This window comes from Eptatretus burgeri, chromosome 3 (assembly GCF_056783735.1).
Source record: "Eptatretus burgeri isolate ZD-2024b chromosome 3, Ebu_testis_v1, whole genome shotgun sequence".
Taxonomy (NCBI): Eukaryota; Metazoa; Chordata; class Myxini; order Myxiniformes; family Myxinidae; genus Eptatretus; species Eptatretus burgeri.
In genome coordinates, this window is record NC_140963.1 from 23,573,271 (window position 1) to 23,599,668 (window position 26,398).

General features: G+C 43.2%; 1 protein-coding gene across 3 annotated transcripts in view; it reads right to left on the minus strand.

Annotated features, from left to right (window-relative positions):
* The window catches only part of LOC147029554 (keratin, type II cytoskeletal 8-like), a 67,823-nt gene that overhangs the window by 31,927 nt on the left and 9,498 nt on the right, over nucleotides 1-26,398 (minus strand). Inside the window, exon 1 of one of the 3 annotated variants that reach the window (XM_085872702.1) lies at nucleotides 14,456-14,637. The exons of 1 other annotated variant lie outside the window; for it this stretch is intronic. In XM_085872702.1, coding sequence (XP_085728828.1) covers nucleotides 14,456-14,470 — 15 coding nt within the window. In that variant the 5' untranslated portion in view covers nucleotides 14,471-14,637. Of the gene's footprint in view, nucleotides 1-7,352; nucleotides 7,680-14,455; nucleotides 14,638-26,398 lie in introns of those variants that run through there. One more of the 3 variants, XM_085872701.1, reaches the window with a different exon arrangement.

The following is a 26,398-nucleotide window of genomic DNA, read 5'->3' on the forward strand; positions in this document are numbered from 1 at the left end:
GACTTCTTGCAAAGTCAAGGAACTTAGTGCTATTCTGGTTCATAGTTCCTGACCCATGGGGACCAACACACACCTCATAACAATCCCTATCAGTTCCAGTCGATGCATTGAAATCCCCCAAGACTAGAAGTGTATCTCGTCTGGGGCACTGATCAACCACAGACTCGAGTGTGGCGTAGAATGCATCCTTCACGGTAAGATCACTCGCCTCAGTCGGAGCATAAATAGAGACCAGGGAAATGACACCTAAGGAGTGACGAATCCTTAATCTCATAATACGCTCGTTGACCGGTGTTACCTCAATTATCATTGGGGTCAGCTTATTGGACACAGCTACAGCAACTCCTTGGGTATGGTAACCATCAGAGCGACCAGACCAATAGTAGGTGTAACCACCCACCATTATCTCGCCGCAATCCGGTCTCCGAACCTCAGAGAGAGCTGCAATCCCGATGTCCAAACGCTTGAGCTCAGATGATAACAGAGACAGGTGATCATCCTCTCTTAGGGATAGGACATTCCAGGCACCCACCCGAAGGGACCGCCTCAGGTTAACCCAAGGAGACCGCCGTCTGGTGGACGACACCTCAGCACCACTCCGACACACTCTCCCGCAATCTGACCCAGGGATGTTACCCCGTGGTTTCCCTCCTATCAAAGATTGGGGGTCCCGAAGGCTTTGCCCCAATCCCATCATCCGGTGAGCTGCCCTGCGAAGGGAAGCTGCACAGGAGGTACTCCCACGGAGTGGGTTTTCAGATTTTTTTGCGTTTTTGCGTTTTGCGGAATGAAGCGTTTTACGGTGGCTGGAGTGCAAATCCTGCCACCAACCTCCTAATAAGAAGTAACCCAACTGCAGGAGGACGTCCGCAGACACAGTTGGGCACTAGATATGGATGGCCGTTGGCTCACAAGGAGCTCCTCCGCCCTTTGACAGGTTTTGTTTTTAATCCTGCTGGGTGTCCATATCCAAACACCCTCCTCACCAGAAAACCTGGTGGGGGAGACGGTTTAGTCGCCGACAACCCGACCATGGAACAGGTTAGTACAGGTTTACATGGTACCTGTAGCAGGTCACAGATCGAACCTGACCTGACAAAAATGTACACAACATTGTACAAAAATGTACCTGACCTGACAAAAATGCTTTGAAAATGTACACAAAAAATAAATTAGGTGTTTGATTGTAGGAATTAATGGTTAGGTTAAGGCCAGAATGTTGGGTTCCTGATAGAGAACCTTAGGAAGAGCCAAAGGTTCTGGGGAGGGGGTTGTGTTTCATGGAGGGGGTGTGGGTGTATTGCTACATTATGGTAAGAATAGTATAATCCATATGTCTGCATAGGTTAGATTGCTCTTGCAAACAGGGAAACTCTCAGAGTAAGCTGTATTGTAAAAGGTGCACTGAGGAGGTAGCGAGTGTTAACTTTAAAACAGTTTACGGTAAGTTTATTGTGATAAACCTCCCGTAACTCAGGCGAGGCCCGGTGAGGGCTTGTGGCACCGGGCATTTAATGCCAAATACACAATGGAAAGCGCTTTGCCCTTTCGGAGGAATGACCATTACAAACTGTTTGACCAGCTGGCTCCGCAAGCCATGGTGACGAGGTATGCTGCGGAACCCTGGAGGAAGGCAGAACACTTTTGTTCAGGGCTGTCCCACAGGGCTGGATGGCCCTGTGGGACTGACCCTGCTTGGGGGCGGTCCCAGAGTTCACGAGGGTCGTGGCCGTGCTCCACACGGCAGAGTTTTGCTTTTCACATGGCAACATCACCTTGCTGCCTTGCTTTGCCCTCCAGGGAAGAGACATCCATTTCCATAGGTCCATTGCTCCCTGAGCCACACTTTGTCGATGCAGCGCTGACCTGTATGACCCCATCATTGTGCTGGAGCCCCAATGAGCTCGTGCAATGTATGCCAGTCTGGTAAATGGTACCATGAGGGGGTTAGGCTTTATTATTTTCCGAGGGTACACAAGTTCGGTTTCTCGTGGCTTACCTCTCAATCCGTGCCTTACCACCCCCTCCCTCATAAGCCAGATCTGTCTGGGTTCTGCTTGTGTATTTCATTATAACAAACCTTTTTATAATATAAAGACGTTTTTCCACCTATTGCCTCCCGCGCATTGCGCCGCCAAGTTTGCCCTCGGATTGGAGCGATCATTGGGGTTTTGCAAATGGTGAAGAACAGTTTATTGAACGCAGTTTGAATTTGGTAAGCTCGACGATCTTCAGGGATGGAAAAAGCTCCTCAGCGGACCACTGTATCCTCCACTCCTTCCACCTCATTCTTCCCCATGGCCACTCTTCTTCCTACCGTCCCTCTACCCTTCTGTCGGTGTATCCACCTCTGTCCCGCATCAAATTTTCTTCTTCATCTTCTGATATGTTCTGTGTTCTAGCTCTTCCACAAGCCTCGACTTTGTATACCAAAAAAAGACCATGTCCTTAAAATCACACATTAACATAAATGCAATGTTAAGGGTACTGGAAGAAAGAGCAAACACGCTGAGAAAGTCAGGTAGTTAACCAGAAATAGGCTTGTTATATTATGTCCTTCAAACATGACATGGGGCCTATACCAATACCCTAAAATGTGTCCATAAAAATTCATACAAAACCCTGAGCATGTGCATGAATAAGGCTTGGTAGACACGATCAACGGTGAAGCTAACAGGACAATTGGAAGATTGTTTTCGTCTCAACCTGCATGGGGTTGAGTGTTAGTCGTGCCATGTCATGATGTTGATATCCCGATAGTGAAGCGGCTTGTGAAAAAGGTCCACATAAGGGTACCTTTACCATGTTGCTACCTGAAAAATGTACTCTACGGCTTCCATGTGATGCTTTCTTATTTTGTGAGCCATGTTCTCTCCTTAAGAACATAAATTGACACTTTCCCCCATTCTTTGGTCAAACTTCCAATTCATTCCTGTTAATCCACAACAATGTGCTACAAAACGATTATCCAGTGGTTATCAGTGGTTGTGGCCATATGCCCCCCTGCCATAAAGATCAGAACAGGTGCATTATATGTTTTAATGTGGCCGGCGTGGACATCGGTTGTTTCACCGCGTACCTGCCTTCTTCAATTCAGGTGTACGAGCTCCAAAATTTAAACTCACCAATCGCTTGCGGATATTCAATGTTGGCTATTGCCATAATAGTGTCCCAGCCATAAATGCTCTCATCCCTACATTATTAACTAAACTTTATTACTCTTAATATGACACATCACATGAAAGATCACACGCATAGTGCCTGCACAACAATAAAATAAATAAACACCAATAATTCAATTGAAGTTTGTGACCATCTGTTTGGAGGAAAACTTGTTTTTCAAATGGAGGATTCTCCCGATTTTCACTCATGGTTGTGAAGCAGTTTGACACAGTTTACAGACTTTTGGGATTTCATTGGAGAGGGGTGTGGGAAAAGTGGGAACCATGGATAGCGGAAAGAAAAACAGCAACATTAAGCTGGTTCTCTGTGATGCATACCCAGGATAATGAGGCCAGATTACACACTGGGTAATGGATTATAATCTCACATTGGATTTAGCCTGAGTGATATACAATAATTGTTACCATGGTGTGACTCATCCCAACAACACGGGTTGGCCTACTTGCGTTCCCACCTGAACTACCGGATAATGACAGCAGTGATGAATGCAAGTTAAAATCCCGTATACCATATGCGTTTGTCCATTGTCTCCTACTGTCCTTGCAATTCATGGAAAAGTACATCGATGTCTACTGATGTCTGTGTTGCACATGATACATGAAAAAGATAACCCCCCCCCCCCCAATCATGAAACATCCAACACAAAACTTTCAAAATAATGCACGAATGCGAAACGCGGCCCTTTGTGCATGCGCTGTGTGTGTTTAAAAATACTTTTTGAACCATTTACTGTTTGTACATTCTGGCGTCAGCAGTGGATATACTGCACATGGACGGTTCAACAGCTCTCATAGCTCCTGTAGTCCCCCCCCCCCCCCCACGAGATTAATAGTAAATAAACTTACCCTCTATATGGACAAGCCCCAGATATATCCTTCCCATTGGGGTTCAGAGGAATCTAATCCAGATACATAGTCCATTCACTGGTAGCGATCCATTGTGTGCTGTGTAACACACGTCCCTTCCCTCCACTTGCACCGGTCCACCTGGTCGGGAGTTTGCAGGACGAGTCGCTGCCATTTCGGTGAGCTGAGGAACTTCTCCAAGACTTTCGTTGTGTTGAGGCACAGTCTTTACTCTCAAGTACTTTTCTCAGTATCTTTCAGAAGCTTGGTGAGCCATTCCAGGTAACAATCCTTATCCCAAACACAAAATATATGATATTTCACCCCGATCTCTTTTGCTTCCCGGGGTTTCTGTGCATACGCACTGAACATTTTGCGGTGGATTACGTCATTTTGAAAGTGCTGTATTATTTGGAGATTTTTTCTGACCATTTACATATTGTTTTTATTGATACAAGCAGATAATGCCAAAAGCATCTTTTTCCCCCCCACAAAGAACAGATATAAATGACTACATCTAATATATAAAGCTCTTTCTCACCACTAACTGATATCATGTTCGGTACCTTCTGAGTGATGTAGAAAGCTGAAATTCTGCGTGCCGATGGACATTTAAGCTGCTACACCAGGAAAAAGCACAGAACTGTCGGAAAGCATCCATGAATGAAAATGATAATTAAATGAAAAAAAAGAAAATAAATAAATGAAAAATGTGAATTACAAAAGATGCAGGCGAGCGACCCGAGACAATGAGGAAGTATGGTAATTTTGTGTGCCGATGGACATCGAAGACTATCCACCAGGAAAATTCACAGATACATCAGAAAGCATCCGTAAATGAAAACATAAATTATATATATATATATATATATATATATATATATATATATATATATATATATATATATATATATATATATATATATATATATATATATATATATATATATATATATATATATATATATATATATATATATATATAGATATATATATATATATATATATATATATATATATATATAGATATATATATATAGATATATATATATATATAGATATATATATATATATATATATATATATATATATATATATATATATATATATATATATATATATATATATATATATATATATATATATATATATATCATACACTGATGTGTACCCCGCTATTTCACGGGGGTTACGTTCCTAAAAAATGGCGCAAATGTTGGGGCATTGTTTCAATGGAAAAAGGGGGGATAGGTTCCCAGCGATTCATGATTCATGAGGGCTTTGAGAGCAATACAAATGTTCCTTACAAATCCTCAGCATCAAAAATCGACATATATCGAACAAACAGTTTCAAATGGAGCATCTCACCACCATTAGAGCATTTAAATTGCATCAGACGTGGCAATAAATGCAGTGTGACCACTCCTCATTTTCATAAATGCCAAGGTGAGCCAATGAAAAAAGCCAAGAATTCACAAGGTTTCGGAAAAGCGATGATAATAAAAAAACCTATACGCCAAGAAAACCTATAGAAAACCAAGACGCCAAGGTGAACAACGAATAGCCAAGATTTTGTGAAAAAGCCAAGGAGTGGTCACACTGAATAAATGTGAATTGTTGCTCCCAGCTTGCTGGCTCGAAGACAGAAGATGCCATTTGCATTTTTGCCACCCTCATCCCCACTACAAATGGCACAGAGCAAATATGTTAATCATTCTCCACCTGTCTTGAAACCAAGTGTAGGCATTTCTTCATTGCTAATAAAAGTCATATTAGGCAGACACTTCCCTATATGCCATTTTCATCAATATTGAAGACCTGGTGTGCAATGTAACCACCTTCCTCAATGATCTTTATTAAATTATGAATGTGAGGCTTCAGCTTCGGCTGTGTCAGTGCTTGCTGCTTCACCAGTGTAGGATCATAAGTGGAAGTTGGGTATGCTCCTTGAAATGACGTGACCGACAAGGTGAGAAGACAGAGGATTCGCTTGATGACTACACTAATTCGTCTTCCATAGCAATCCCCCAGTGAATCTGCTTGGCCTTCTTCCTGATCATAGGTCTCGTCTCTATAATAATAATAAATATCAGTGTGTGTGTGTGTGTGTGTGTGTGTGTGTGTGTGTGTGTGTGTGTGTGTGTGTGTGTGTGTGTGTGTGCGCGCGTGCATGTCCTCCATAACTCCAAAACCATGAAACATAGCGGCCCAAAACTTTGCATGCATACTCGGGGAACTCCAAGGAAGTGCATGAATGAAAATTGGGTATTTGGGTAAAATTAAACACCCCCTTTGAAGATAATTAACGACATTATTTAATTAAAACTATAAACGGGCTTACCCAGTGTTCAGCCCATGTTCACACCCATTTAGTGTCACGTGCAGGCATGGGCAAGATTCTAGTAAAGTAAAACATGTGAAAAAGGATATTTTATAACATGTAATAGTTGCTGTCAAGGCTGTGGTTGTTGTTGTTGTTGTTTGTGTGCTCTTTCTGTGTCCTTTCAAACATTTCCTGCTGGGGTAGAATCATAAATGCTGCATCAAAGCTCGAGGTCACGCTTCCTCCTCAATCGCAGAAACACGGGCTTGAGAAGCAAGTTTGTGACTAACGGAACAAAATTTGTTCCAAAGTAAATGGATTATCAGTTTTTTCATCAAGTAAATGGATTATCAGTTTTTTCATCAAGTAAATGCATTATTAGTTTTTTTTCATCAAGTAAATGGTTCATTTCCTTGACAATGGTGCCATTTATGTTATTCTATGACATCAGAAAGCCTTCAGAATAATAAAGAAAAGAACTACCTGTTCACTCTTATTTACAGACATTAATTTATTTCCTTAGATAAATAAATAAATATAGTTGCTTGACCGTCATTTTTTGTCTGGGGGCACAGTTGCACCACTGAATGCCATTGCAGTGTCTCCTGTTAAAGCACACTGGTACTCGTTTCACCGACCTCACAAGGATGACAGGCTGAGTCAACCCACCGGGTGTTATTTAAACAGGACAAAAACAGGGGCTTCACTTGAAGACCCTCAGATGTGAAGCCAGCCACCCAAATCGTCAAGCCAACACCAGGGTTACAAAACACATGTTGGGATGTGTTTTCATTGAAACGGATCTTCCACACTTTCCAAAAGCAGTAAATCCTTAATAACGGTCTTTTTATCGCTCGGTTCATCTTTAATTCGCTGAATTCTCCGCACGCATGAATTTGTGAATGTTGATGCAAATCGAAGGGACTTGATGGATAACGATGGAGACTGCCCGCGAGGCGTTTCGCAGCGAATATGGTGCCCGCGGGGCATTACTCGGAGACCTCACCTTTTCTATGAGGTTGGCAAAGCGATTGTTCAGATGCTTGATGGCGTCTTTCTCCTTCGTCCGCAACTCCGGCACACCGCTATCCAGGCGAACTTCCCGGGACGGAGCACCGAGCGGCTGAGAGCCTGCCGACAAGCAGCGCCGGCCGAGCAAGTGGCCCCGGAGCAGCGGGACACGCTTCCTGCCGCCCGAGCCCGCCATGCGTTGCGCGAGCACATTTTTCCCGCCACCCCGTTGACAGTTATATAGACGCATCGACGCGACACTTCAAATCTGTCCCCACGGCCCCTTTAATTGCCTCCTCCACCCCCTGAGCTGCACCGTTTTTCCTTCCGTCCGCCTCGGACAGCATTTTCCCCGCAGACATTTTCTCGGACAAACGGCTCGGAGCCGCTGCAGGCACGTGGCTCGTGGGAATGAACACGCGGATTTGCCCCATTTCACCAGCTCTGCACATCACGTCGCTTTCAATGGCAGCGGGACTCGTGGAGCATGGCTCCATCCAGATATTACGTACGCAAAATCCGCAATTGTAAATACCCGCACCCACATTCCTTTAATAAACCTACTCCCGACCTCCATCAATTCCAATTGATACTCCATGCACGACGATATAATTCACCGTTCGCTGACATGACGATCGACTGTGACAGGTAAGGGCCTTTGTGAGATGGCATGTTGCGAGCAACAGTGGCAAATCCAGGGGGGTTTCCTGGTTGCCCGGAACCCTTCCCCCCAACAAAAAATATTTACCATTACAGTGGCAAACCCAGGGGTTCCCTGGTCACCCAGAACTCCTTCTAGTATGTCATATAGTTGCGAGTATGTCATATAGGCACTACCATCACTCAGGTAGGTCTCACTAGTCATGATATTTAAGATTGAAACTTGAAGTTTATTGAATTCAAGCTATTTTATTTTTAGTTATGCATTTAAATATTACGTTAATTAACTTTTATATCTTTTTGCACAATACATGCATATCAAAGAATATGTGAATGTGCATTTATTTGAAAGCTGCAATAAAGTTTTCATAACGTTTATACGACTTAGATTTTCTGTTATTTGGAAACCCCCCCTACCCAATTCCTGGAATTGCCCCTGAGCAACGTGTTGCTCCAAATTATTGGTCTTCAGGCAGGCGGTGGCTCGTGGCGGTTGCTCAATGCTACCTGCGCAATGCGAGTGTGCCACCTGATTGCGTCAACAGTGATTTTCCGCAACAATCATCTTCACCCCCACCGTGAACTCACGGACATCATATCATCATGGGATGAATTGCTCCGAGGAACACGGGTCGCCATTGTGACGGTGCTTGGATTTGAGGGCATCGTCAGATATTTCAGTACCGTTGTGACCATTATCCATTGGCAGCTGATCCACACGCGAATCATCCATTGTTGTTGCTAAATTAATTTGCTGTATTATTATTATTATTATTATTATTATTATTATTTAGTATGCAGCTTGTGGCTGCTGGTTGCATCATTGCTGGGAGCACAGCTGTACCACTACTGATACAGTGCCCCTGTTACCAGTATGCTGGTAACACATTTTGCCAACAGAAGGATGAAAAACGGAGTCAACCAACTTGGTGATATTTAATGGTGTAACAGCGGCTTGAACTCAAGACCCTAAGATCTTAAATCAGCCACCATAACTGTGGAGCCAACTCCAGGCTCATGGTCCATTGATGATGCTGACAACTGTATTAAGTGATATTCACCTTCACCACCGAAGGTCGACGGAGGTTGTTTATCACCCCTGTTTGTTTGACTGTGAGCAGGATATCTCAAAAAGCTAAAGACGGATTTGAACAAAAATTAATGGACAGGTTGAGTGTGTGACAAGGACCAACTTATTCGAGTTTGGTGAAGATCCGGATCCGGATAACAGATACTAGACAATGCGCATACAATTACAACATGTACACCTGAAACAACAACATGCAGTTTTCCCAAAGAACAATTACAACAGAGCTTCAAGTTTGTAATTGACAATAACTACCTTCAAATCAGAGAAAATAACTTTTTATGGGGATGCAAAGTCTCGGCTCATGTTCACTACGTCATCGCAGAGAGGTCGGTGGTCTCTGAGTCTTCTGCCGCCTCCTTTCTGGGTCTTGCATCTTCTGCTCTTTCTGAGGTCTTGCAATAGCAAAGGAAAAACGAAAGATAGAAGGAAGGGATAACATGTAAGGCCTAAGACTTCGAAGCACGTGGCATAGGCGGTCTACACAAACTCAAATATAAATCGATACAACAGGACCAAGTATGGAAATACAAGACACAAGAAAAATTATGATATCATGATTATAAGAGTATGAGACTGCGAATAAACAAGAACAGTCAAACACTTCGCTTTTGAAGGAGTTCCCACAAAGCCTGCATGAAAATCATGTGCACTGTCCGTAACACGTGGTAATACATGGGAAACAACAGCTCGCCAGCAAAGTCAGTCGCCGACTGGGCATCCTCAGTCATGTAAAGTCCTTCCTTCAAACACCTGAGATCCTGACCACACACAAAGCTTTCACCTGCAGCCTGATGGAGTACTGCTCAACCTTCTGGCCTGGAGCTCCCGCGTCTCACCTTTCTTGGCTTCACGCTGTGGAAACCAAGGCATTTAGGATCATTGGTGTCTCCTGCGGTGAGGCTGAGTCTTTGGGCCTCTCACTCTCTCACTGCAGGCAGGTCGGTGGTTTTTCTGTCTTCTACTGTCTCCTCTCCAGTCACGCCCCCCTTCTCTGTCTGCGAAATGTCCCCCCCATTCCCCCCCCCCACCATATTTCCGCAGGGCGCTCAAGGTCCGCCAGCAACCGCCTTCTAGTAAAACTACCAAAATCACAAATCACTGCTCACCTTCACTCTTTCATTCCTTCTTTTTCCAGTCTCTGGAACAAACTCCCACACTCTCTTCAATCCCACTCTTCCCTCCAGGTCTTTAAAACAGTTGTTCGACAACACCTCATATCTTCCCCCATTCAAAACTATGATCTTTTCTACCCCCCGTTAATCCACCCCGAGCCCACCTCCTTCATATTCCATGCCTTCCTTCCTGAAAATCCCTGCAGTGTCTATCTTGTTTACCCTGTGTACCCCACCCAATCCCTCTCCCTTCCACAAATCTCATCATGTCTCTGTTCCCCATGTTTTGTGCTTCCCCCTCCCGTCCCGCTTGTCTCCTGCTCCCCTTGTTATATTGTTGCGAATTCGCACCTGCCGGCGTGCGATCGGCCACGTGACTCGAATCGCGGCACGTCACCCACCGGACGGACAATTCTGTCGTGACCCTCTCGGACTAACGCCGGGAGCTAGTCATGGGTGGGTCTTTCGGCCTCACCACGATCGTGCCAATCGGCCACCCGCGTGGGATAGGGTTGTTCGCCAAACTCGACCTACCTAAGTACCCACGCGGATGGTAAACCGGGCGATTGCACCTAGCCGTAGGTCGACTCCGGACACGGGCCGCTAAAGCGGTCCGTTCCGTACTATCGGGAAAACCGAGCGGTGTTATCGTCGGCCTCGACTGTTCCGATTACTTATCGGGCGTATTAAGCCCACTACGAACCCTTTACGTGAAGCAAGATGGAGATTCAACAAAGGGAAGGACGCCGCAAAACGGGGAACAAGTTAACACAAGCACTTTATTCACACAGACACAGAGCACACATATACAGCCAAACAGAATCAGAAATGCACATATATCAATTTAAAACAACAACAACAACAATGCAGAGTTACGACCGAATACGGGAACACATGGCAACACTTAAAACAATACTACTTGACGGACGGTGCCACCCACAGACATTTACACAAAAAGTAAAGGAAAAGGAAAAAGAAGTCGCGACTTCCCTTTTCGTGGCCGGTGAGCCCCTCTCCCACGACCGTCAGCGTGGTCGCGCCTGGCCCCGACCTCTCTCGCGGCCGGCGAACCCTCTCCGGCACTCCTCGTCCGGACGCGCAGGTCCACCTCACAACTGGCGCTGCCGCGTCTCCCGTCCGTGCCTTCGTGACAGGCCGCTCGCCAAGCCGCGGGTGCAGGACTCTTCCCCCGACAAGACAAGCAGACAGGAAGCCTCGAAGAACCAACTCAACCCGAACCAACTCGACCAACCACTCTCGACCAACAACTCCTCAAGGTCCGTCCTGTCCGCCTTTTGTAGCGCGGGGCTCCGCCCCGTTTTTGGCCCCGCCTCCCTTCGAGCTTCTTAGAGAAGCCTCTCGAAGGGGGGCGTGACCTCTCGCTCTCCCTCCACCCCGTGCCGTGCGGGGGCCAGGGAAGTCAGTCTTGGCTCAGAGCAAGGGAATTATTCCCCCAAAAAGAGGCCCCCACCTTTTCTCACCTTTGACCCCCGGCTCGGATCGCACTTCCCCCACACCGAGCGCGGAGAATTTCGACGGGAGAAACAGGCGGGAAAACCCCCGAGCATCGTTGTTGGTTTTTGTTTGTTCCTGGAGCTCGTAACCGCACAGGGCCAACTGAATGGCGAGTGGCGAAGATGTGGTAGCGTAGATGGTGGAGGTGGCGTGGTTGTAGTGTGGTTGGCACTGTGGTGGGGATGGCGTGGTTGTTGAGATGCTGTTTGTTTGGAATAAAAGATAGAACAGAAAAATGGCTAACTCAAAGCGTCGCAGCCCGGATGGATCACATAAATTCCCTCTATACAACGGGTTTGGGCTAACTACACATGTACTTACATTACAGAGAGATCTCACCAGAGGGCCCTTTATGGTGTAATGCGAATTTCCACAACTGTAACAATATGTTGTGTATGTTAGCTCTTATTTGAGCCTCGACAATGTATACAAAAAAACAAACAAACCCCAGAACCCGCAGACCCCGCCATTTCAACGAAACATAGGAATACCAATGTGAATTGATCCAGCACCATTCTTTGCAAAGCCGGCAGTTTACACGTGTACGGATGAGGCTTCACAATGAATACAAAGAACAATTTAAGGCTCCATATGTATCAGCATTTTCAGAATCATATTATCAGGTCTGTAAGGTACAGGGTAGTTATCAAAATGTATGGCGTTAGCATGGACCGTGTGCTCGTGTAGGATAGAGTGATGGACCATTTTTCCCCCCCCCTCGGTCCAGAATTGTCCAAAATTGTGCCCAACAGGCAAGGAGACTGATTCGGCAGCACCTCTGCACAGAGTCTGGTCCCAATGTTTGGATCTCCATCCATGGAGAAATTGGGGATGTCAGAAGGAGACACTGCATTGTGAAGCACTCCGTCCTTGTGGCATGACTGTTGAGCTGTCATTTTGGTCTGTCCACACAATGTTTATACATGTGAATATTAAAAACAAAATGTATATATATATATATATATATATATATATATATATATATATATATATATATATATATATATATATATATATATATATATATATATATATATACATATATACATACATACATATACAGTAGACAATGCGTAAGTCGGCAGCGTGTAACTCGTCACTTCGCCTAAGTTGGCAGCGTCAAAAAGTCCCGAATTTATCTAATGTTGAATCGACTTACAGACTTTGAATGAAGTCTGTAAGTCGTCATCTCTAAGTCGTCACTTCGTCTAAGTCGTCAGATGTTTTCGGTTCTCGCGTAATGCAAACTCAAGTAAATTACCAGGCCTAACTCGTCACATGGAACTGCTGCCTCGTGAGAAGCCCGATTTCATGGAATCGTGATGCACGGGCTATTTATAATATAACTGCACTGCGTTCAGCTCAGTCTGCGCGCCGTCCCACATGCATCTGAAGAGGTATACAGGTTGCGCAATGCAGTCTCTGGTGAAGGAGCAAAGGATCGATCGAGCTTAGTGTTGAAGTCCGATCATCGTTTTATATTGGCTTGTTTTGTACATCACCACACTCACTTTCACATAGGTATTGAGTGGTAGTCATCACGATGACTGTGTGTCATGTAATTTGTCGATGGTATATTAGTTTTCATTCCATATGAAAACTCATTCTACATTCATTCCAATGAATGAATTCTAACAGCCATTCCTTCCACATTTGGCGATGGTCATATACCATCACTGATGGTATACGAGTTGTCTTACAGTTGTTCATTATCTTTACTTTTGATAAAGTGATTCATGAATTCCATCTTTGCTTGATCACTTTCCAACTAACCAATGAACCCCCACCTATGCCCCGAGGATTGTGTTTCCCTTTTGGTACAATAGCCGGCTTAGAGATTGTTGCGCCCTCTCACACGTACGTATCCAGGCCACGCGCAACTGCATCCTTCACCCCACAGTCATCATGAATGTTCGCATACGCGTAAGTCGTCACATGTCAAAGTCGTCACTTTTTTCTCGGTCCCAATGGTGACGAATTACGCCTAGTCTACTGTATATATATATATATATATATATATATATATATATATATATATATATATATATATATATATATATATATATATATATATATATATATATAGTTACGACCGCGGGTACCGAGTGTATTATGAGGACGTTAATCCCTGTTTCTCCTCGGAAGAGCCGGACCTGGGGACACCGCTCAAAATTAACTTTGTGATTTGGTGGGTTGCTTTACAAGCATGAAGGCCAATCAGTTAACCACAAGTTCCAGTGTCCACCATCTAATTTGCCGTTTAACTTGAAGTCACGTGGCTTCCTGACAAGGGGGAAGGTGTTCTCGGCGATGCACCAATCTTATCTTGATTAGATCTTAAGTAGGGCGGCCAAGCGTTTACCGCTGGTGCTATGACAGGTTAATTAGTTTGGGAGTTACCTGCCAGTCTATCTAGGTTCGGACAATGCTGGACCAATGGAAGGAAAGGACAAGCACCGACAGGTTGAAACGTCAACATATAATTTATTAATAAGAAAAATAAATAAACGGAAGAACTTTTTATTTCCTTGTGGTGTAAATAGATGAATGCAAATCAATCAAAATAATCTCAAACAAATATCGAATTTAACAGGCATTGATATAAAAATAGACAAAGAGCAGACACTTATCACAATGCTTTACTTAACAATTAAACACTAGATAAGGGTATCCATCAGATCATTCAGGAGGGGAAAGAAATCTGGTCTTGGCTTACCAAGGCAGAAGTCATCGTGTGTCCAATAAAATGTCCCAAAATGTGTGAGCGTGCCGTGGTCCGCTGCCAGCGCCCTGCCTCGCCGTGCACCCACCCACAAACAGGCTCGAACACCAATCGACATCACATCATCACCCCCAGGAACCAGGGACGCCAAGAGCAGGTACCGAGCACAACCAGCAGGAATGGTCCAACCGTCACAGTAACACAGTAACATGTCTAATAACACAGTAACACAGTAACACAGTAACATTGTCTAATAAAACTGTCTCAAGAGAAGGTAGCAACGCAAACCAGAAGTTTATACGACGATTCTGTACCAAACCTCTCATAAAACATCCGATTTTTACCAGAATTTTGACAACCGAGTGTTCAGCACACTAAACCGTTACCAAAATTGAAGACAGGATTGAAATTGACTTTAAAACGAGCGCGTAATGCCGTGTGTTACAATCCCCCTCATTAGCATAATCTTCAGTTTCGCCTCAGATACGACACCCAACATAAATCTCATAAAACATCCGATTTTTACCAGAATTTCGATAACCGAGTGTTAAGCATACTTAACCGTTACCAAAAGTGAAAACAGAATTGCGATCCGAGTTCAAACGAACTAATAACATCGACCGAAGCAAAAATCTCCATTTCTCCACGCAATTATTTAATATTATTTTATCAAAGTCACAAAACCGTAATATTCGGCCATCCACCAACAATCTTTACATAATCCGACGGCTTAGCGAGTCAGGCATGTGACGATAACCTTTATTGGGATAAAAAAATGACTTTTAAACACCATCTTTATCGAAAACACCATCAGCGCGCACACGAAAAACCTTTAGGTGACTCAACGCCGCGTCTGCTCGAGCGCGCTGCACCACGTGACGAGCCGTGACGCGGAGAGTGAAATATTTTTTATTCAATCTTAAAACGTCTCCAAAACATCCGATTTTACCAGAATTTTGACAACCGAGTTTTAAGCGTCCTAAGCGATCGCAAAAACCGAAGACAAAATTAAAATCGAAGTTAAAACGAACTCGTAATGTCGACCGAAGCAAAAATACTCCATTTCTCCACATGAATTTACGGAATTGTTTGACCTCACTGTGACCTTGACCTTTGACCGATTTTGACCAAAATCTAATCAGCGCTAGCCATCACCCTCCCGAATCATCTGGTGTAATTTGACATTGGTAGCTTCTTCCGTTCTCGAGTTATCATGCCTACAACAAACACGCAAACACACACACAAACACACAAACAGAGGACGGAAGTCATCAATATACTTATGAAATCTTTAGATTTCGTAAGTAACAAACAAGAAGATGACGTCGTGCAGAGGATGCTTACTTGCAAAATCCATAAAACAAATTTAACCTCAAAAGTAATTGGTGGTTGAATTAAATGACCAAATATGCAACTCCTCTTCAAATTTCAAGTGAATGGGATGAAAATTGACAGTTTTAGAAATTCGGCCTATGTTGACCTTTTGGCCTATGTGAGCCTCAAAATAATTGCCCAGTTGAATTCAGTGATCTAAAATATAAATCCTCTTCAAATTTCAAGTCAATCAGATGAAAATTGAGGATTTTAGAAATACCACCTTAGTAGTTGACCTCAGGCATATGTTGACCTTTTCGTCCATTTTTACCTCAAAAACAAAAGGCTTCTTTCTTATGACAAACTCTACCATGTGGTGAAGTTTCGTGAAGATCGGTTTAAAATTGCAACCTGAAGTCGACAAACAGACAGACAAAAAGACAGAATAACAAAATCAACTAATAGTGGGGCAACTTAGCATAACAATTGTGCATTTTGTGAGGAAAGCACCAAATTTGGCACACTCGTAGCCTATCATATTATGAACAGATTTGGATATTGGGCCATCTCAAATGCAGCCGCTGATGGCTCTGGCAGCCATTTTCCACTGCCATCAAAATTTGAGATGGCCCAATATCCAAATCTGTTCATAATATGATAGGCTACGAGTGTGCCAAATTTGGTGCTTTCCTCACAAAATGCACAATTGTTATGCTATATTTAGCTATGTTGCCCCACAATAACCAATATACTTGAAGAATCTTCGATTTTGCAAGTAATAAACAAACAGACAGAGAGGGGTGAAAACAGAACCACCTTCACCTTTGGTGGTCGAGGTAAAAATAGAGTTAAACAAGTCAGAAAAATCATTTCATAAAAACGGAAAAACATGTAGGGATGGAATCCTCAAAAAACAACCAAACAAGGTTGGAAGGAATGACAAGATACGAATGCCATCACAATCCTATCACGGATTGCATTCACGACATATTTTGACATTTTTTGTTATTGGTGGCGACACTACATCGTCCTACACTTTGCTACCTATCACGAAGCCAGTCTCCAACTCTCGCAGCCAATCCACAAGCCCTCAGCTTAGCCAACAGCCTTCCATGCACTTCCTTATCAAAAGCTTTCTGAAAGTCGAGATAAACAACAACTTGGCTCGGCATTGCCATCCACCTTTTTTGTGAATGTGGTTTTTTTGAGTACAGTACTTCGAGCCTTGTGTCCTGGATGTTTTCTTCATCTTTTCCTCTCTTTACTTCCTCTACTCTAACTTGGATCTCTTCGAAAAGCCCTTGTGCTCACCTCTGAGATAGGTACTCTCACCTTTTGGAAGTTCCCCCGACTGGTCTTGTGTAAATGTAGAAGCAAAAAAAGACAAACGTTTAAGAAGTCGGCCATCTCACATTCATCACCCACCAATTCTCCTGCGCCATTCCTTAAGGAGTTCACACTCCTCTCAACCCTCTCTTTACCTGTTATATACTTCAATAATGTCTTGCTCTTATGTTGAATATTTTTGCGACGTCACATCACTTTCCCATCGCAGACAGGTCAGTGGTCTCTGTTTTCTACCGCCTCCTTTCTGGTCTTGCTGTGCTTCTTCCACGCTTTGCTCCTTCCCCCCAGGTTTGTACATTCTCTTCACTCTCATTCGTCAGTACAAGTCTTCAAGACAGGTGTTCACCACCATCTCTGATCATCCCCCATCCATACTCATAATTGATATATTATACCCATGAATTACTCCATTCCCAAGCACCCCGTTTCCCCATGTTACTGTGATTTCCCCCCCCCCCCCCGTCTCCCTCAGCCCTCTTAATTTGTTAGTTGTCAGTTGGTTCGTTCCTTTTCTGTTTCATCCCCACTTTCCCCTTCCTTTTATTGCTGTGTTTCATTCAGCTTGCGTGCAACTTTTTCACCCCCGTGAGTCCTTCTCCCCATCCCTTTGACCTCACCTCTACTCCGATGTTGGTGTTTTCCCTTTTCCATTCTGCTCCAGCCCTTCCAAAAGACTCGATCATGCAGACAAAAAAAACAATCATTTTTAAGTTGTAAATTTTTGGGGAGTGTTTACATTGCTGCAAAGCTTACTTTCACCGGTACATTGGATGTGCGTGCCCCATACTCGTTCGGGAACATCAAGGTGCCTTTGACACGTCGTCAACGTTTCTCTTTCTGGGAATTATTAATGGAAAAATCGTCGTTCTGTCGGGTGCTGTCATTTGGGTGGGATGTAGAAATGGGTAGGGGTGGGGAATACACTGAGACGTTTGCTGTTACCTACTCAGAAAATTTGAACCTGAAATCAAAAGAACACAACACATGAGAAGTTCAAGCAGGTTAAACCAACCCAGAACTGCCCCTTAGTATGACAGTGAATTAGCGTGAATGAGTGCAGAATAAAACAAGCACCTCATTCAGTAGAGCGCATACCTCCAACAGGTTGAACAGTTTACCTTTTGCATCCCAATGATAGACCGGATCTGGATCCGGAAGTGAACCAACATCGAATCGGCTTGTTCTTGTCACCGAGCCAACTCATCCACCAAGTTTTGTCAGAAGTTGTCCACAACTTAGTTAAATATCATGTGATACATAGTTTTTAGCTAAATCTCTCAATCATGAAGAATCAATTAAACATTAAAAAATTCTCGTCTCTGGATCCGGATTCAGATCTTCACCGAAATCGAATCAATTCATCCTTGTCAGACACCCAAACTGTCTTCCATATTTTGTCCAAATTTGTTTACAACTTTTTGAGATACCCTGCTCACAGACAGACAGACAGGCAGGGGTGAGAACATAACCTCCTTCACCATCGGTGGTGGAGGTAAAAAGGGAATGGAGTAGAGTAGAAAGTAAAAGACAAAGAAGAATTCAGAGTCGCAAGAAAGCGGTGCATACGGCAGAGTTTGGGAATGTGTATTCCAAGTTTGGGAATGTTTATTCCAAGTTTGGGAATAGTTCTGGAAATAGTCGTGGCAACTTGGAATAACAAAATAACTTTGAATAAAAGAATGGCAATAAATTAATGAATGTGAGGGAATGTACATGCTGCAATTGTTTTGTTGAACGGTCGGAGAATCAAATCAGACAATTTGGGAAAACTATCTGGTCTTTTCATTTGGGTTATTACCCCTCGTTGGAAGCAAAAAACGGGGTTGAGCAATTATATTGGTTCACTTTGTCGGTCTGTTTATTTGTCTGTCCAGAAACGTTAGTTTATGATCAAATTAATTAAAATTGAACGTTATATTTTAAACACAAATCGGAACATGAATCAGAAAACGAACCTACGGTGTAACTGTACTTTGGCTCTGAATTTGTCCTGATCACACATGCGCAGAGAGGAATGAGATCAATTGTTTTACTCTGTATGCCTGTCTGGCAGTCAAACAAAATTGAAAGTCATTCCAAACAGGAAACATACTGTTTGTAAGGACGTTATGAAGGACACAAACAGCAGGCACGAATAACTAATATGACGTGTTAAATAAGATGGTGTAATAGCCACTGCGTCAACGGCGGTAAACATCCAGAAGCAATTATTTTATAGGACTTTTAAAATCTTTATTTTATTAGTCCCATACTGGTTTCACCGGACGGGACTATAGGTTTGCTGTCCGTCTGTCCGTCAGTTTGTCAGTCCATCCATCCCACCTGTGATTTTTCAGACTTTTCCCCCATACCCTTGAACATATTCAACTGAAACTTGGTACATGACTTTATGATGATAAGTTTCAGAACAAGTTCAAGTTTCAGGGCGTTTTATCAATTTTTCAGAGTTATGCCCTTTTTAGACTGAAAATATCACATTAATACACGAGTCAGTGTTCAGCTGTCTTGACTCCACCCCATTGGCTGGACAGCTGGCCTGACTCCACCACTATAAAATCATGCATCACCATTGCATGAAACAGCACAGGTCGGAAGACCTCAGGCTTGAGTGTTAGTTCATGGCCCAGTGCAATTGGAACGATTCCAGGTATATAACCACGATGTATTATCCAGGGTGGTGCAGAGCCGATTGACACATTTCAGACTGCTCTCCTGTCTGAGGGGTGGGGTGGGAACTTTTGGGGTTGTGGGACCATTTTTCTAAGACAATGCACTGCAACTGGTGGAGGCCACCTTCCTGATGTTATCTTCCAGAGATAAAAAATTGCATGTTTTGAACATAAACTTGTGTGTTTCAATTATCGCATATCTAAATATCAGTCGACTCTGCACCACCCTGTATATGTACATAAGCCATACACATGCTTTTGCTTCATGTATGTACATCGGGTTCTTTTTAATATGAAATAGACAAAGCCTAGAAACGAACATGGTGGGTTGGAGAGGTTCTTCTTAATTTTTGGTTCTGGTATCGGCTCGAGCGTGCGTGAAAGCAAACTAATTTTTATCTCTCGTTTGTTATCCTTCTATTTATTGGTTTCTAGTCCACAAAGATATCAGTAAATGAAAATTGCTTTTTATTTTGCCAAATCGACCCAAACACAGTGGATTATAGGGTTTATTCTTCTTCTTCATTATGGTTCCGCTATCGGTTTAAATGTGCATTAAACGCAAACAAATTTTTATTTCCCGAAACATTCATTTGGACCAGTAGGGGACATGTATTGCAAAGCAATTAACACTCTTGTTTTAATTGAATCATGTACTTGGACGCTGGAGATCACAAATCTCCTTCTTGTCACTTCCAAGAACCTAAAGTTTTTCAGTACATGGACATGTTAAATAAGGTGGTGTATAAGATGGCTTCAACAATGCTAAACTTCCTGAATTAAATTTTTTATACAACCTTACAATCTTTATTTTATTTTTAATTGAAGTATATACTTGAACACCAAGTTTCACCCGAATCCTTCCACAAGTTTTTGAGATAATCTGCTCACAGACAAACAGACAGACAAACAGGGGTGAAAACATAATCTCTGTCCACTATGAAGGTAAATATAAGCAAGTGAGAGATCGGTACTTCAGGAACCTGAAGGATATACATTAATGCATGACTATATTGGAGGTAGTCAGAGCTCTAAATATGACAAGAAAAAAAAAAACATTTAAAAAATGTAAAAACAAAGAGGTTGTTTGATATCTTTTGACATTGTTCCATCACAATCCCACAACAATAGTAAAATGCCAAAATATATCATGATGGTAATCCATAAGAGGATTGTGGTATAGTATTGTGGCATCGTAATGGGGTGTCATTCCAACCTTGTTTGGTTGTTTTTTTGAGATTCCATCCCTTTATGTTTTTACATTTTATTTAATGTTTTGTTTTTCTAGTTTCGGTTGTTTTTTTTTTTTTTGGGGGGGGGGGATATATAAAATATATAAAAGATATATAAATATAGATATATAAAATATATCTATATATAAAAGAGTAAAATCCAGACAGATATATATCCAGTAAAATCCAGACAGTAAAAAATCCAGACAGATATATAAAAGAGTTTATAAAGAAAGCAAAATACATGTATGCAGATCATTGAGAAAATATGCAGACATCAGTGCATATCACCCACTGAGTTGTACAGATAACTGGGGCGAACCTGCAGCACACTCTTTTGGGGCCAAGCAGCCGCCATGTTGGAATACCCTTCCCTCACTAGAATGCGAGAGGTACAGGCTCGCTGAGTGTGATAAGCGCTGTGGTTCATCGGGTTCCGTTGACACATTGATTCACATTTGTTTCCACATTTCCACTTTTGTTTGTTTTCCTTCGGAGCCTTGTAATAGAGCTATGAAGGTGACTGACAAAACTGAGAGTCTGACTTTAGTTTGTCAGAAATGTCAAGTTGAGTTGGTTTCAGTGCGAGAATAATTGAATTTCAGTTCCTCAATAAAATGGAATGAAAGTGGTGGGAAGGGGGTGGTTTGTTGTTTCAATGAAAATGTTATCACCAACAAAGTCCATAACCATGTTCCTTCCAGACAGAGTCCATAACCATGTTCCTTCCAGACAGAGTCCATAACCATGTTCTTTCCAGACAGAGTCCACAACTATGTTCCTTCCAGACAGAGTCCACAACTATGTTCCTTCCAGACAGAGTCCACAACTATGTTCCTTCCAGACAGAGTCCACAACTATGTTCCTTCCAGACAGAGTCCACAACTATGTTCCTTCCAGACAGAGTCCACAACTATGTTCCTTCCAGACAGAGTCCACAACTATGTTCCTTCCAGACAGAGTCCACAACTATGTTCCTTCCAGACAGAGTCCACAACTATGTTCCTTCCAGACAGAGTCCACAACAATGTTCCTTCCAGACAGAGTCCACAACTATGTTCCTTCCAGACAGAGTCCACAACTATGTTCCTTCCAGACAGAGTCCACAACCATGTTCCTTCCAGACAGAGTCCATAACCATGTTCCTTCCAGACAGAGTCCATAACCATGTTCCTTCCAGACAGAGTCCATAACCATGTTCCTTCCAGACAGAGTCCATAACCATGTTCCTTCCAGACAGAGTCCATAACCATGTTCCTTCCAGACAGAGTCCATAACCATGTTCCTTCGAGACAGAGTCCATAACTATGTTCCTTCCAGACAGAGTCCATAACCATGTTCCTTCCAGACAGAGTCCATAACCATGTTCCTTCCAGACAGAGTCCATAACTATGTTCCTTCCAGACAGAGTCCATAACTATGTTCCTTCCAGACAGAGTCCATAACTATGTTCCTTCCAGACAGAGTCCATAACTATGTTCCTTCCAGACAGAGTCCATAACTATGTTCCTTCCAGACAGAGTCCATAACTATGTTCCTTACAGACAAAGTCCATAACTATGTTCCTTCCAGACAGAGTCCATAACCATGTTCCTTCCAGACAGAGTCCATAACCATGTTCCTTCCAGACAGAGTCCATAACTATGTTCCTTCCAGACAGAGTCCATAACCATGTTCTTTCCAGACAGAGTCCATAACCATGTTCCTTCCAGACAGAGTCCATAACCATGTTCCTTCCAGACAGAGTCCATAACCATGTTCTTTCCAGACAGAGTCCACAACTATGTTCCTTCCAGACAGAGTCCACAACTATGTTCCTTCCAGACAGAGTCCATAACTATGTTCCTTCCAGACAGAGTCCATAACTTTGTTCCTTCCAGACAGAGTCCATAACCGTGTTCCTTCCAGACAGAGTCCACAACTGTGTTCCTTCCAGACAGAGTCCATAACTTTGTTCCTTCCAGACAGAGTCCATAACCGTGTTCCTTCCAGACAGAGTCCACAACTATGTTCCTTCCAGACAGAGTCCATAACTATGTTCCTTCCAGACAGAGTCCATAACTATGTTCCTTCCAGACAGAGTCCATAACTATGTTCCTTCCAGACAGAGTCCATAACTATGTTCCTTCCAGACAGAGTCCATAACTATGTTCCTTCCAGACAGAGTCCATAACTATGTTCCTTACAGACAGAGTCCATAACCATGTTCCTTCCAGACAGAGTCCATAACCATGTTCCTTCCAGACAGAGTCCATAACCATGTTCTTTCCAGACAGAGTCCACAACTATGTTCCTTCCAGACAGAGTCCACAACTATGTTCCTTCCAGACAGAGTCCATAACTATGTTCCTTCCAGACAGAGTCCATAACTATGTTCCTTCCAGACAGAGTCCATAACTTTGTTCCTTCCAGACAGAGTCCATAACCATGTTCCTTCCAGACAGAGTCCACAACTGTGTTCCTTCCAGACAGAGTCCACAACTATGTTCCTTCCAGACAGAGTCCATAACTATGTTCCTTCCAGACAGAGTCCATAACTATGTTCCTTCCAGACAGAGTCCATAACTATGTTCCTTCCAGACAGAGTCCATAACTATGTTCCTTCCAGACAGAGTCCATAACTATGTTCCTTACAGACAGAGTCCATAACTATGTTCCTTCCAGACAGAGTCCATAACTATGTTCCTTCCAGACAGAGTCCATAACTATGTTCCTTCCAGACAGAGTCCATAACTATGTTCCTTCCAGACAGAGTCCATAACTATGTTCCTTCCAGACAGAGTCCATAACTATGTTCCTTCCAGACAGAGTCCATAACTATGTTCCTTCCAGACAGAGTCCATAACTATGTTCCTTCCAGACAGAGTCCATAACCATGTTCCTTCCAGACAGAGTCCATAACTATGTTCCTTCCAGACAGAGTCCATAACTATGTTCCTTCCAGACAGAGTCCATAACTATGTTCCTTCCAGACAGAGTCCATAACCATGTTCCTTCCAGACAGAGTCCATAACTATGTTCCTTACAGACAAAGTCCATAACCATGTTCCTTCCAGACAGAGTCCATAACTATGTTCCTTACAGACAGAGTCCATAACTATGTTCCTTCCAGACAGAGTCCATAACTATGTTCCTTCCAGACAGAGTCCATAACTATGTTCCTTCCAGACAGAGTCCATAACTATGTTCCTTACAGACAAAGTCCATAACCATGTTCCTTCCAGACAGAGTCCATAACCATGTTCCTTCCAGACAGAGTCCATAACTATGTTCCTTACAGACAGAGTCCATAACTATGTTCCTTCCAGACAGAGTCCATAACCATGTTCCTTCCAGACAGAGTCCATAACCATGTTCCTTACAGACAGAGTCCAAAACCATGTTCCTAACAGACAGAGTCCATAACTATGTTCCTTCCAGACAGAGTCCATAACCATGTTCCTTACAGACAGAGTCCATAACTATGTTCCTTACAGACAGAGTCCATAACTATGTTCCTTCCAGACAGAGTCCATAACTATGTTCCTTATAGCCAGGTTCCATTACAATGTTTCTGACGGACAAAGTCCATAACATTGTTCCTTGTAGATAAAGTCCATAACTATGGTCCTTGCATACAAAGTCTTGAAACAAAACAAAAAAAACGCACACAATGGCTCAATATCAATGTGAATCACTATACGAGTGAATGTAACAATATACATTCACGTGATTAATTAAACACATCAGTATAAGCCAGGGCCGGATTTACCATGTGGGGGGCCGTGGGCACAATGATTGTGGGAGCCCCCAAATTTGGAGATTAATCAACAACTTAAATTATTACTGCTTTTTCATCAACAACTGAACTTGTATCTAGAGATTTGGCAGATCCTGATCAGGAATGATTTGGCATACATGTTCACAAATTACAATTAAATCTGACAACATGACAAGATGGACAGATTGTTACTGATATGGCGAGTGACTCATCTATGAGCTATTTCTAAAATCAAATCACAAAAATGCTGTTGCTGCAAGAGTAAGAGATAGAGATGGACTAATATAAGAAAATAACAAACGACGCAGTCATTAATCATACTACGAACTTCGACTAAAAATCTTCTAACTTCGAAAAACCCTCTGGGCAAGAGAAATCCGAAATGGTGATTAATAGCCGACTTCCAGCGACCGCAAATATACGGCAGTGTCATCCACATCAATGAACATACATACACACGGTGCCTTAATCAGTGGACAAGCTTCCTGCGCGACTTCGCGGCAACGAACTCGGATATGAAACTGTCAACCTGCATGGAATTGAGCACATCGGATTCGGTTGAAATGATGGTCAGATTGACCAGCGTCTACTGCCCCATCGTGGAGCGAAGATGGTTCTTGATAAGCTTGAGTTTCGAAAACAAGCGCTCCCCAGAACAGTTCGACATCATCAGTGAGAGGTAAATCCGAAGCAGCACTTCCAAGTTTGGGAAAGTATCGGTGAGTTTTCGCTCGATGAGAAAACTGTACATCTCGAGTTCAGTACGGCCCGAGTCTGGCTCTGACTCCTTCATCATGGCTTGGAACTGAATCATTTCTTCTGTGAGGTCAGGTGATAGATCTTCCCGATACAGCTCGACGAGCTTCGAGTATGACTCTCGAATCTGCTCCACTTCGAGTTGAACAAGAGCACGCAGGAATCCAAATCTGTCGCTCATCTCGCTGTAAGCGTTTGTACGCTTTTCCAACTGCGACAGCAGTACGTCGATCACTGCAACGTATCCACTGATGTGAAAGGACTCCATGGTGTCTAGTTCTACTTCTGGGGTGTGTCTGTAGTCCAAGGGAGTGAGGCAGACATTACGCTTTCGTCCACGCGATCCGCGAGTGAATTCCTCCGTACCTGAGCGCTCCACTCCGTCAACAATGAATGTATCAAACTGATCGCGTAATGACTGCACGAAGCTCGCCAGTGACTTGAGGAGCGTCACGGCTGTGTTGAGATCGGGAGCTTGTGACTGAAGGGTTTTACTCGTACGATCAAATCTACCAAGGACAGTAGACCAGAAACCAGCATAGAACCCTATCTCGAGCGTGCACATCGTTTGGTGAAGTGTCTCAGCGGTGTTTCTTGTTTCACTATTCAGTTGTTCATCGTTTGCGATTTCATCGAGGACATCCATGATTTCGCTGTAACCATCTACAAGAGCTGGGGTTGCGTCAGAATGAGCCGACCAGCGAGTGTCGCTGAGGCGCTTTGGTACTTGCAGACCTTTGGCTTTCAGGGCGTTAAATAATCTGGCGAAGCGCGACGTGGAAGCTGTAAAAAATACATACACTTGTTCCACGAATTCAAAGAATGCTGCTGCAGGTCTACAGCATCCCACGGCCGACTG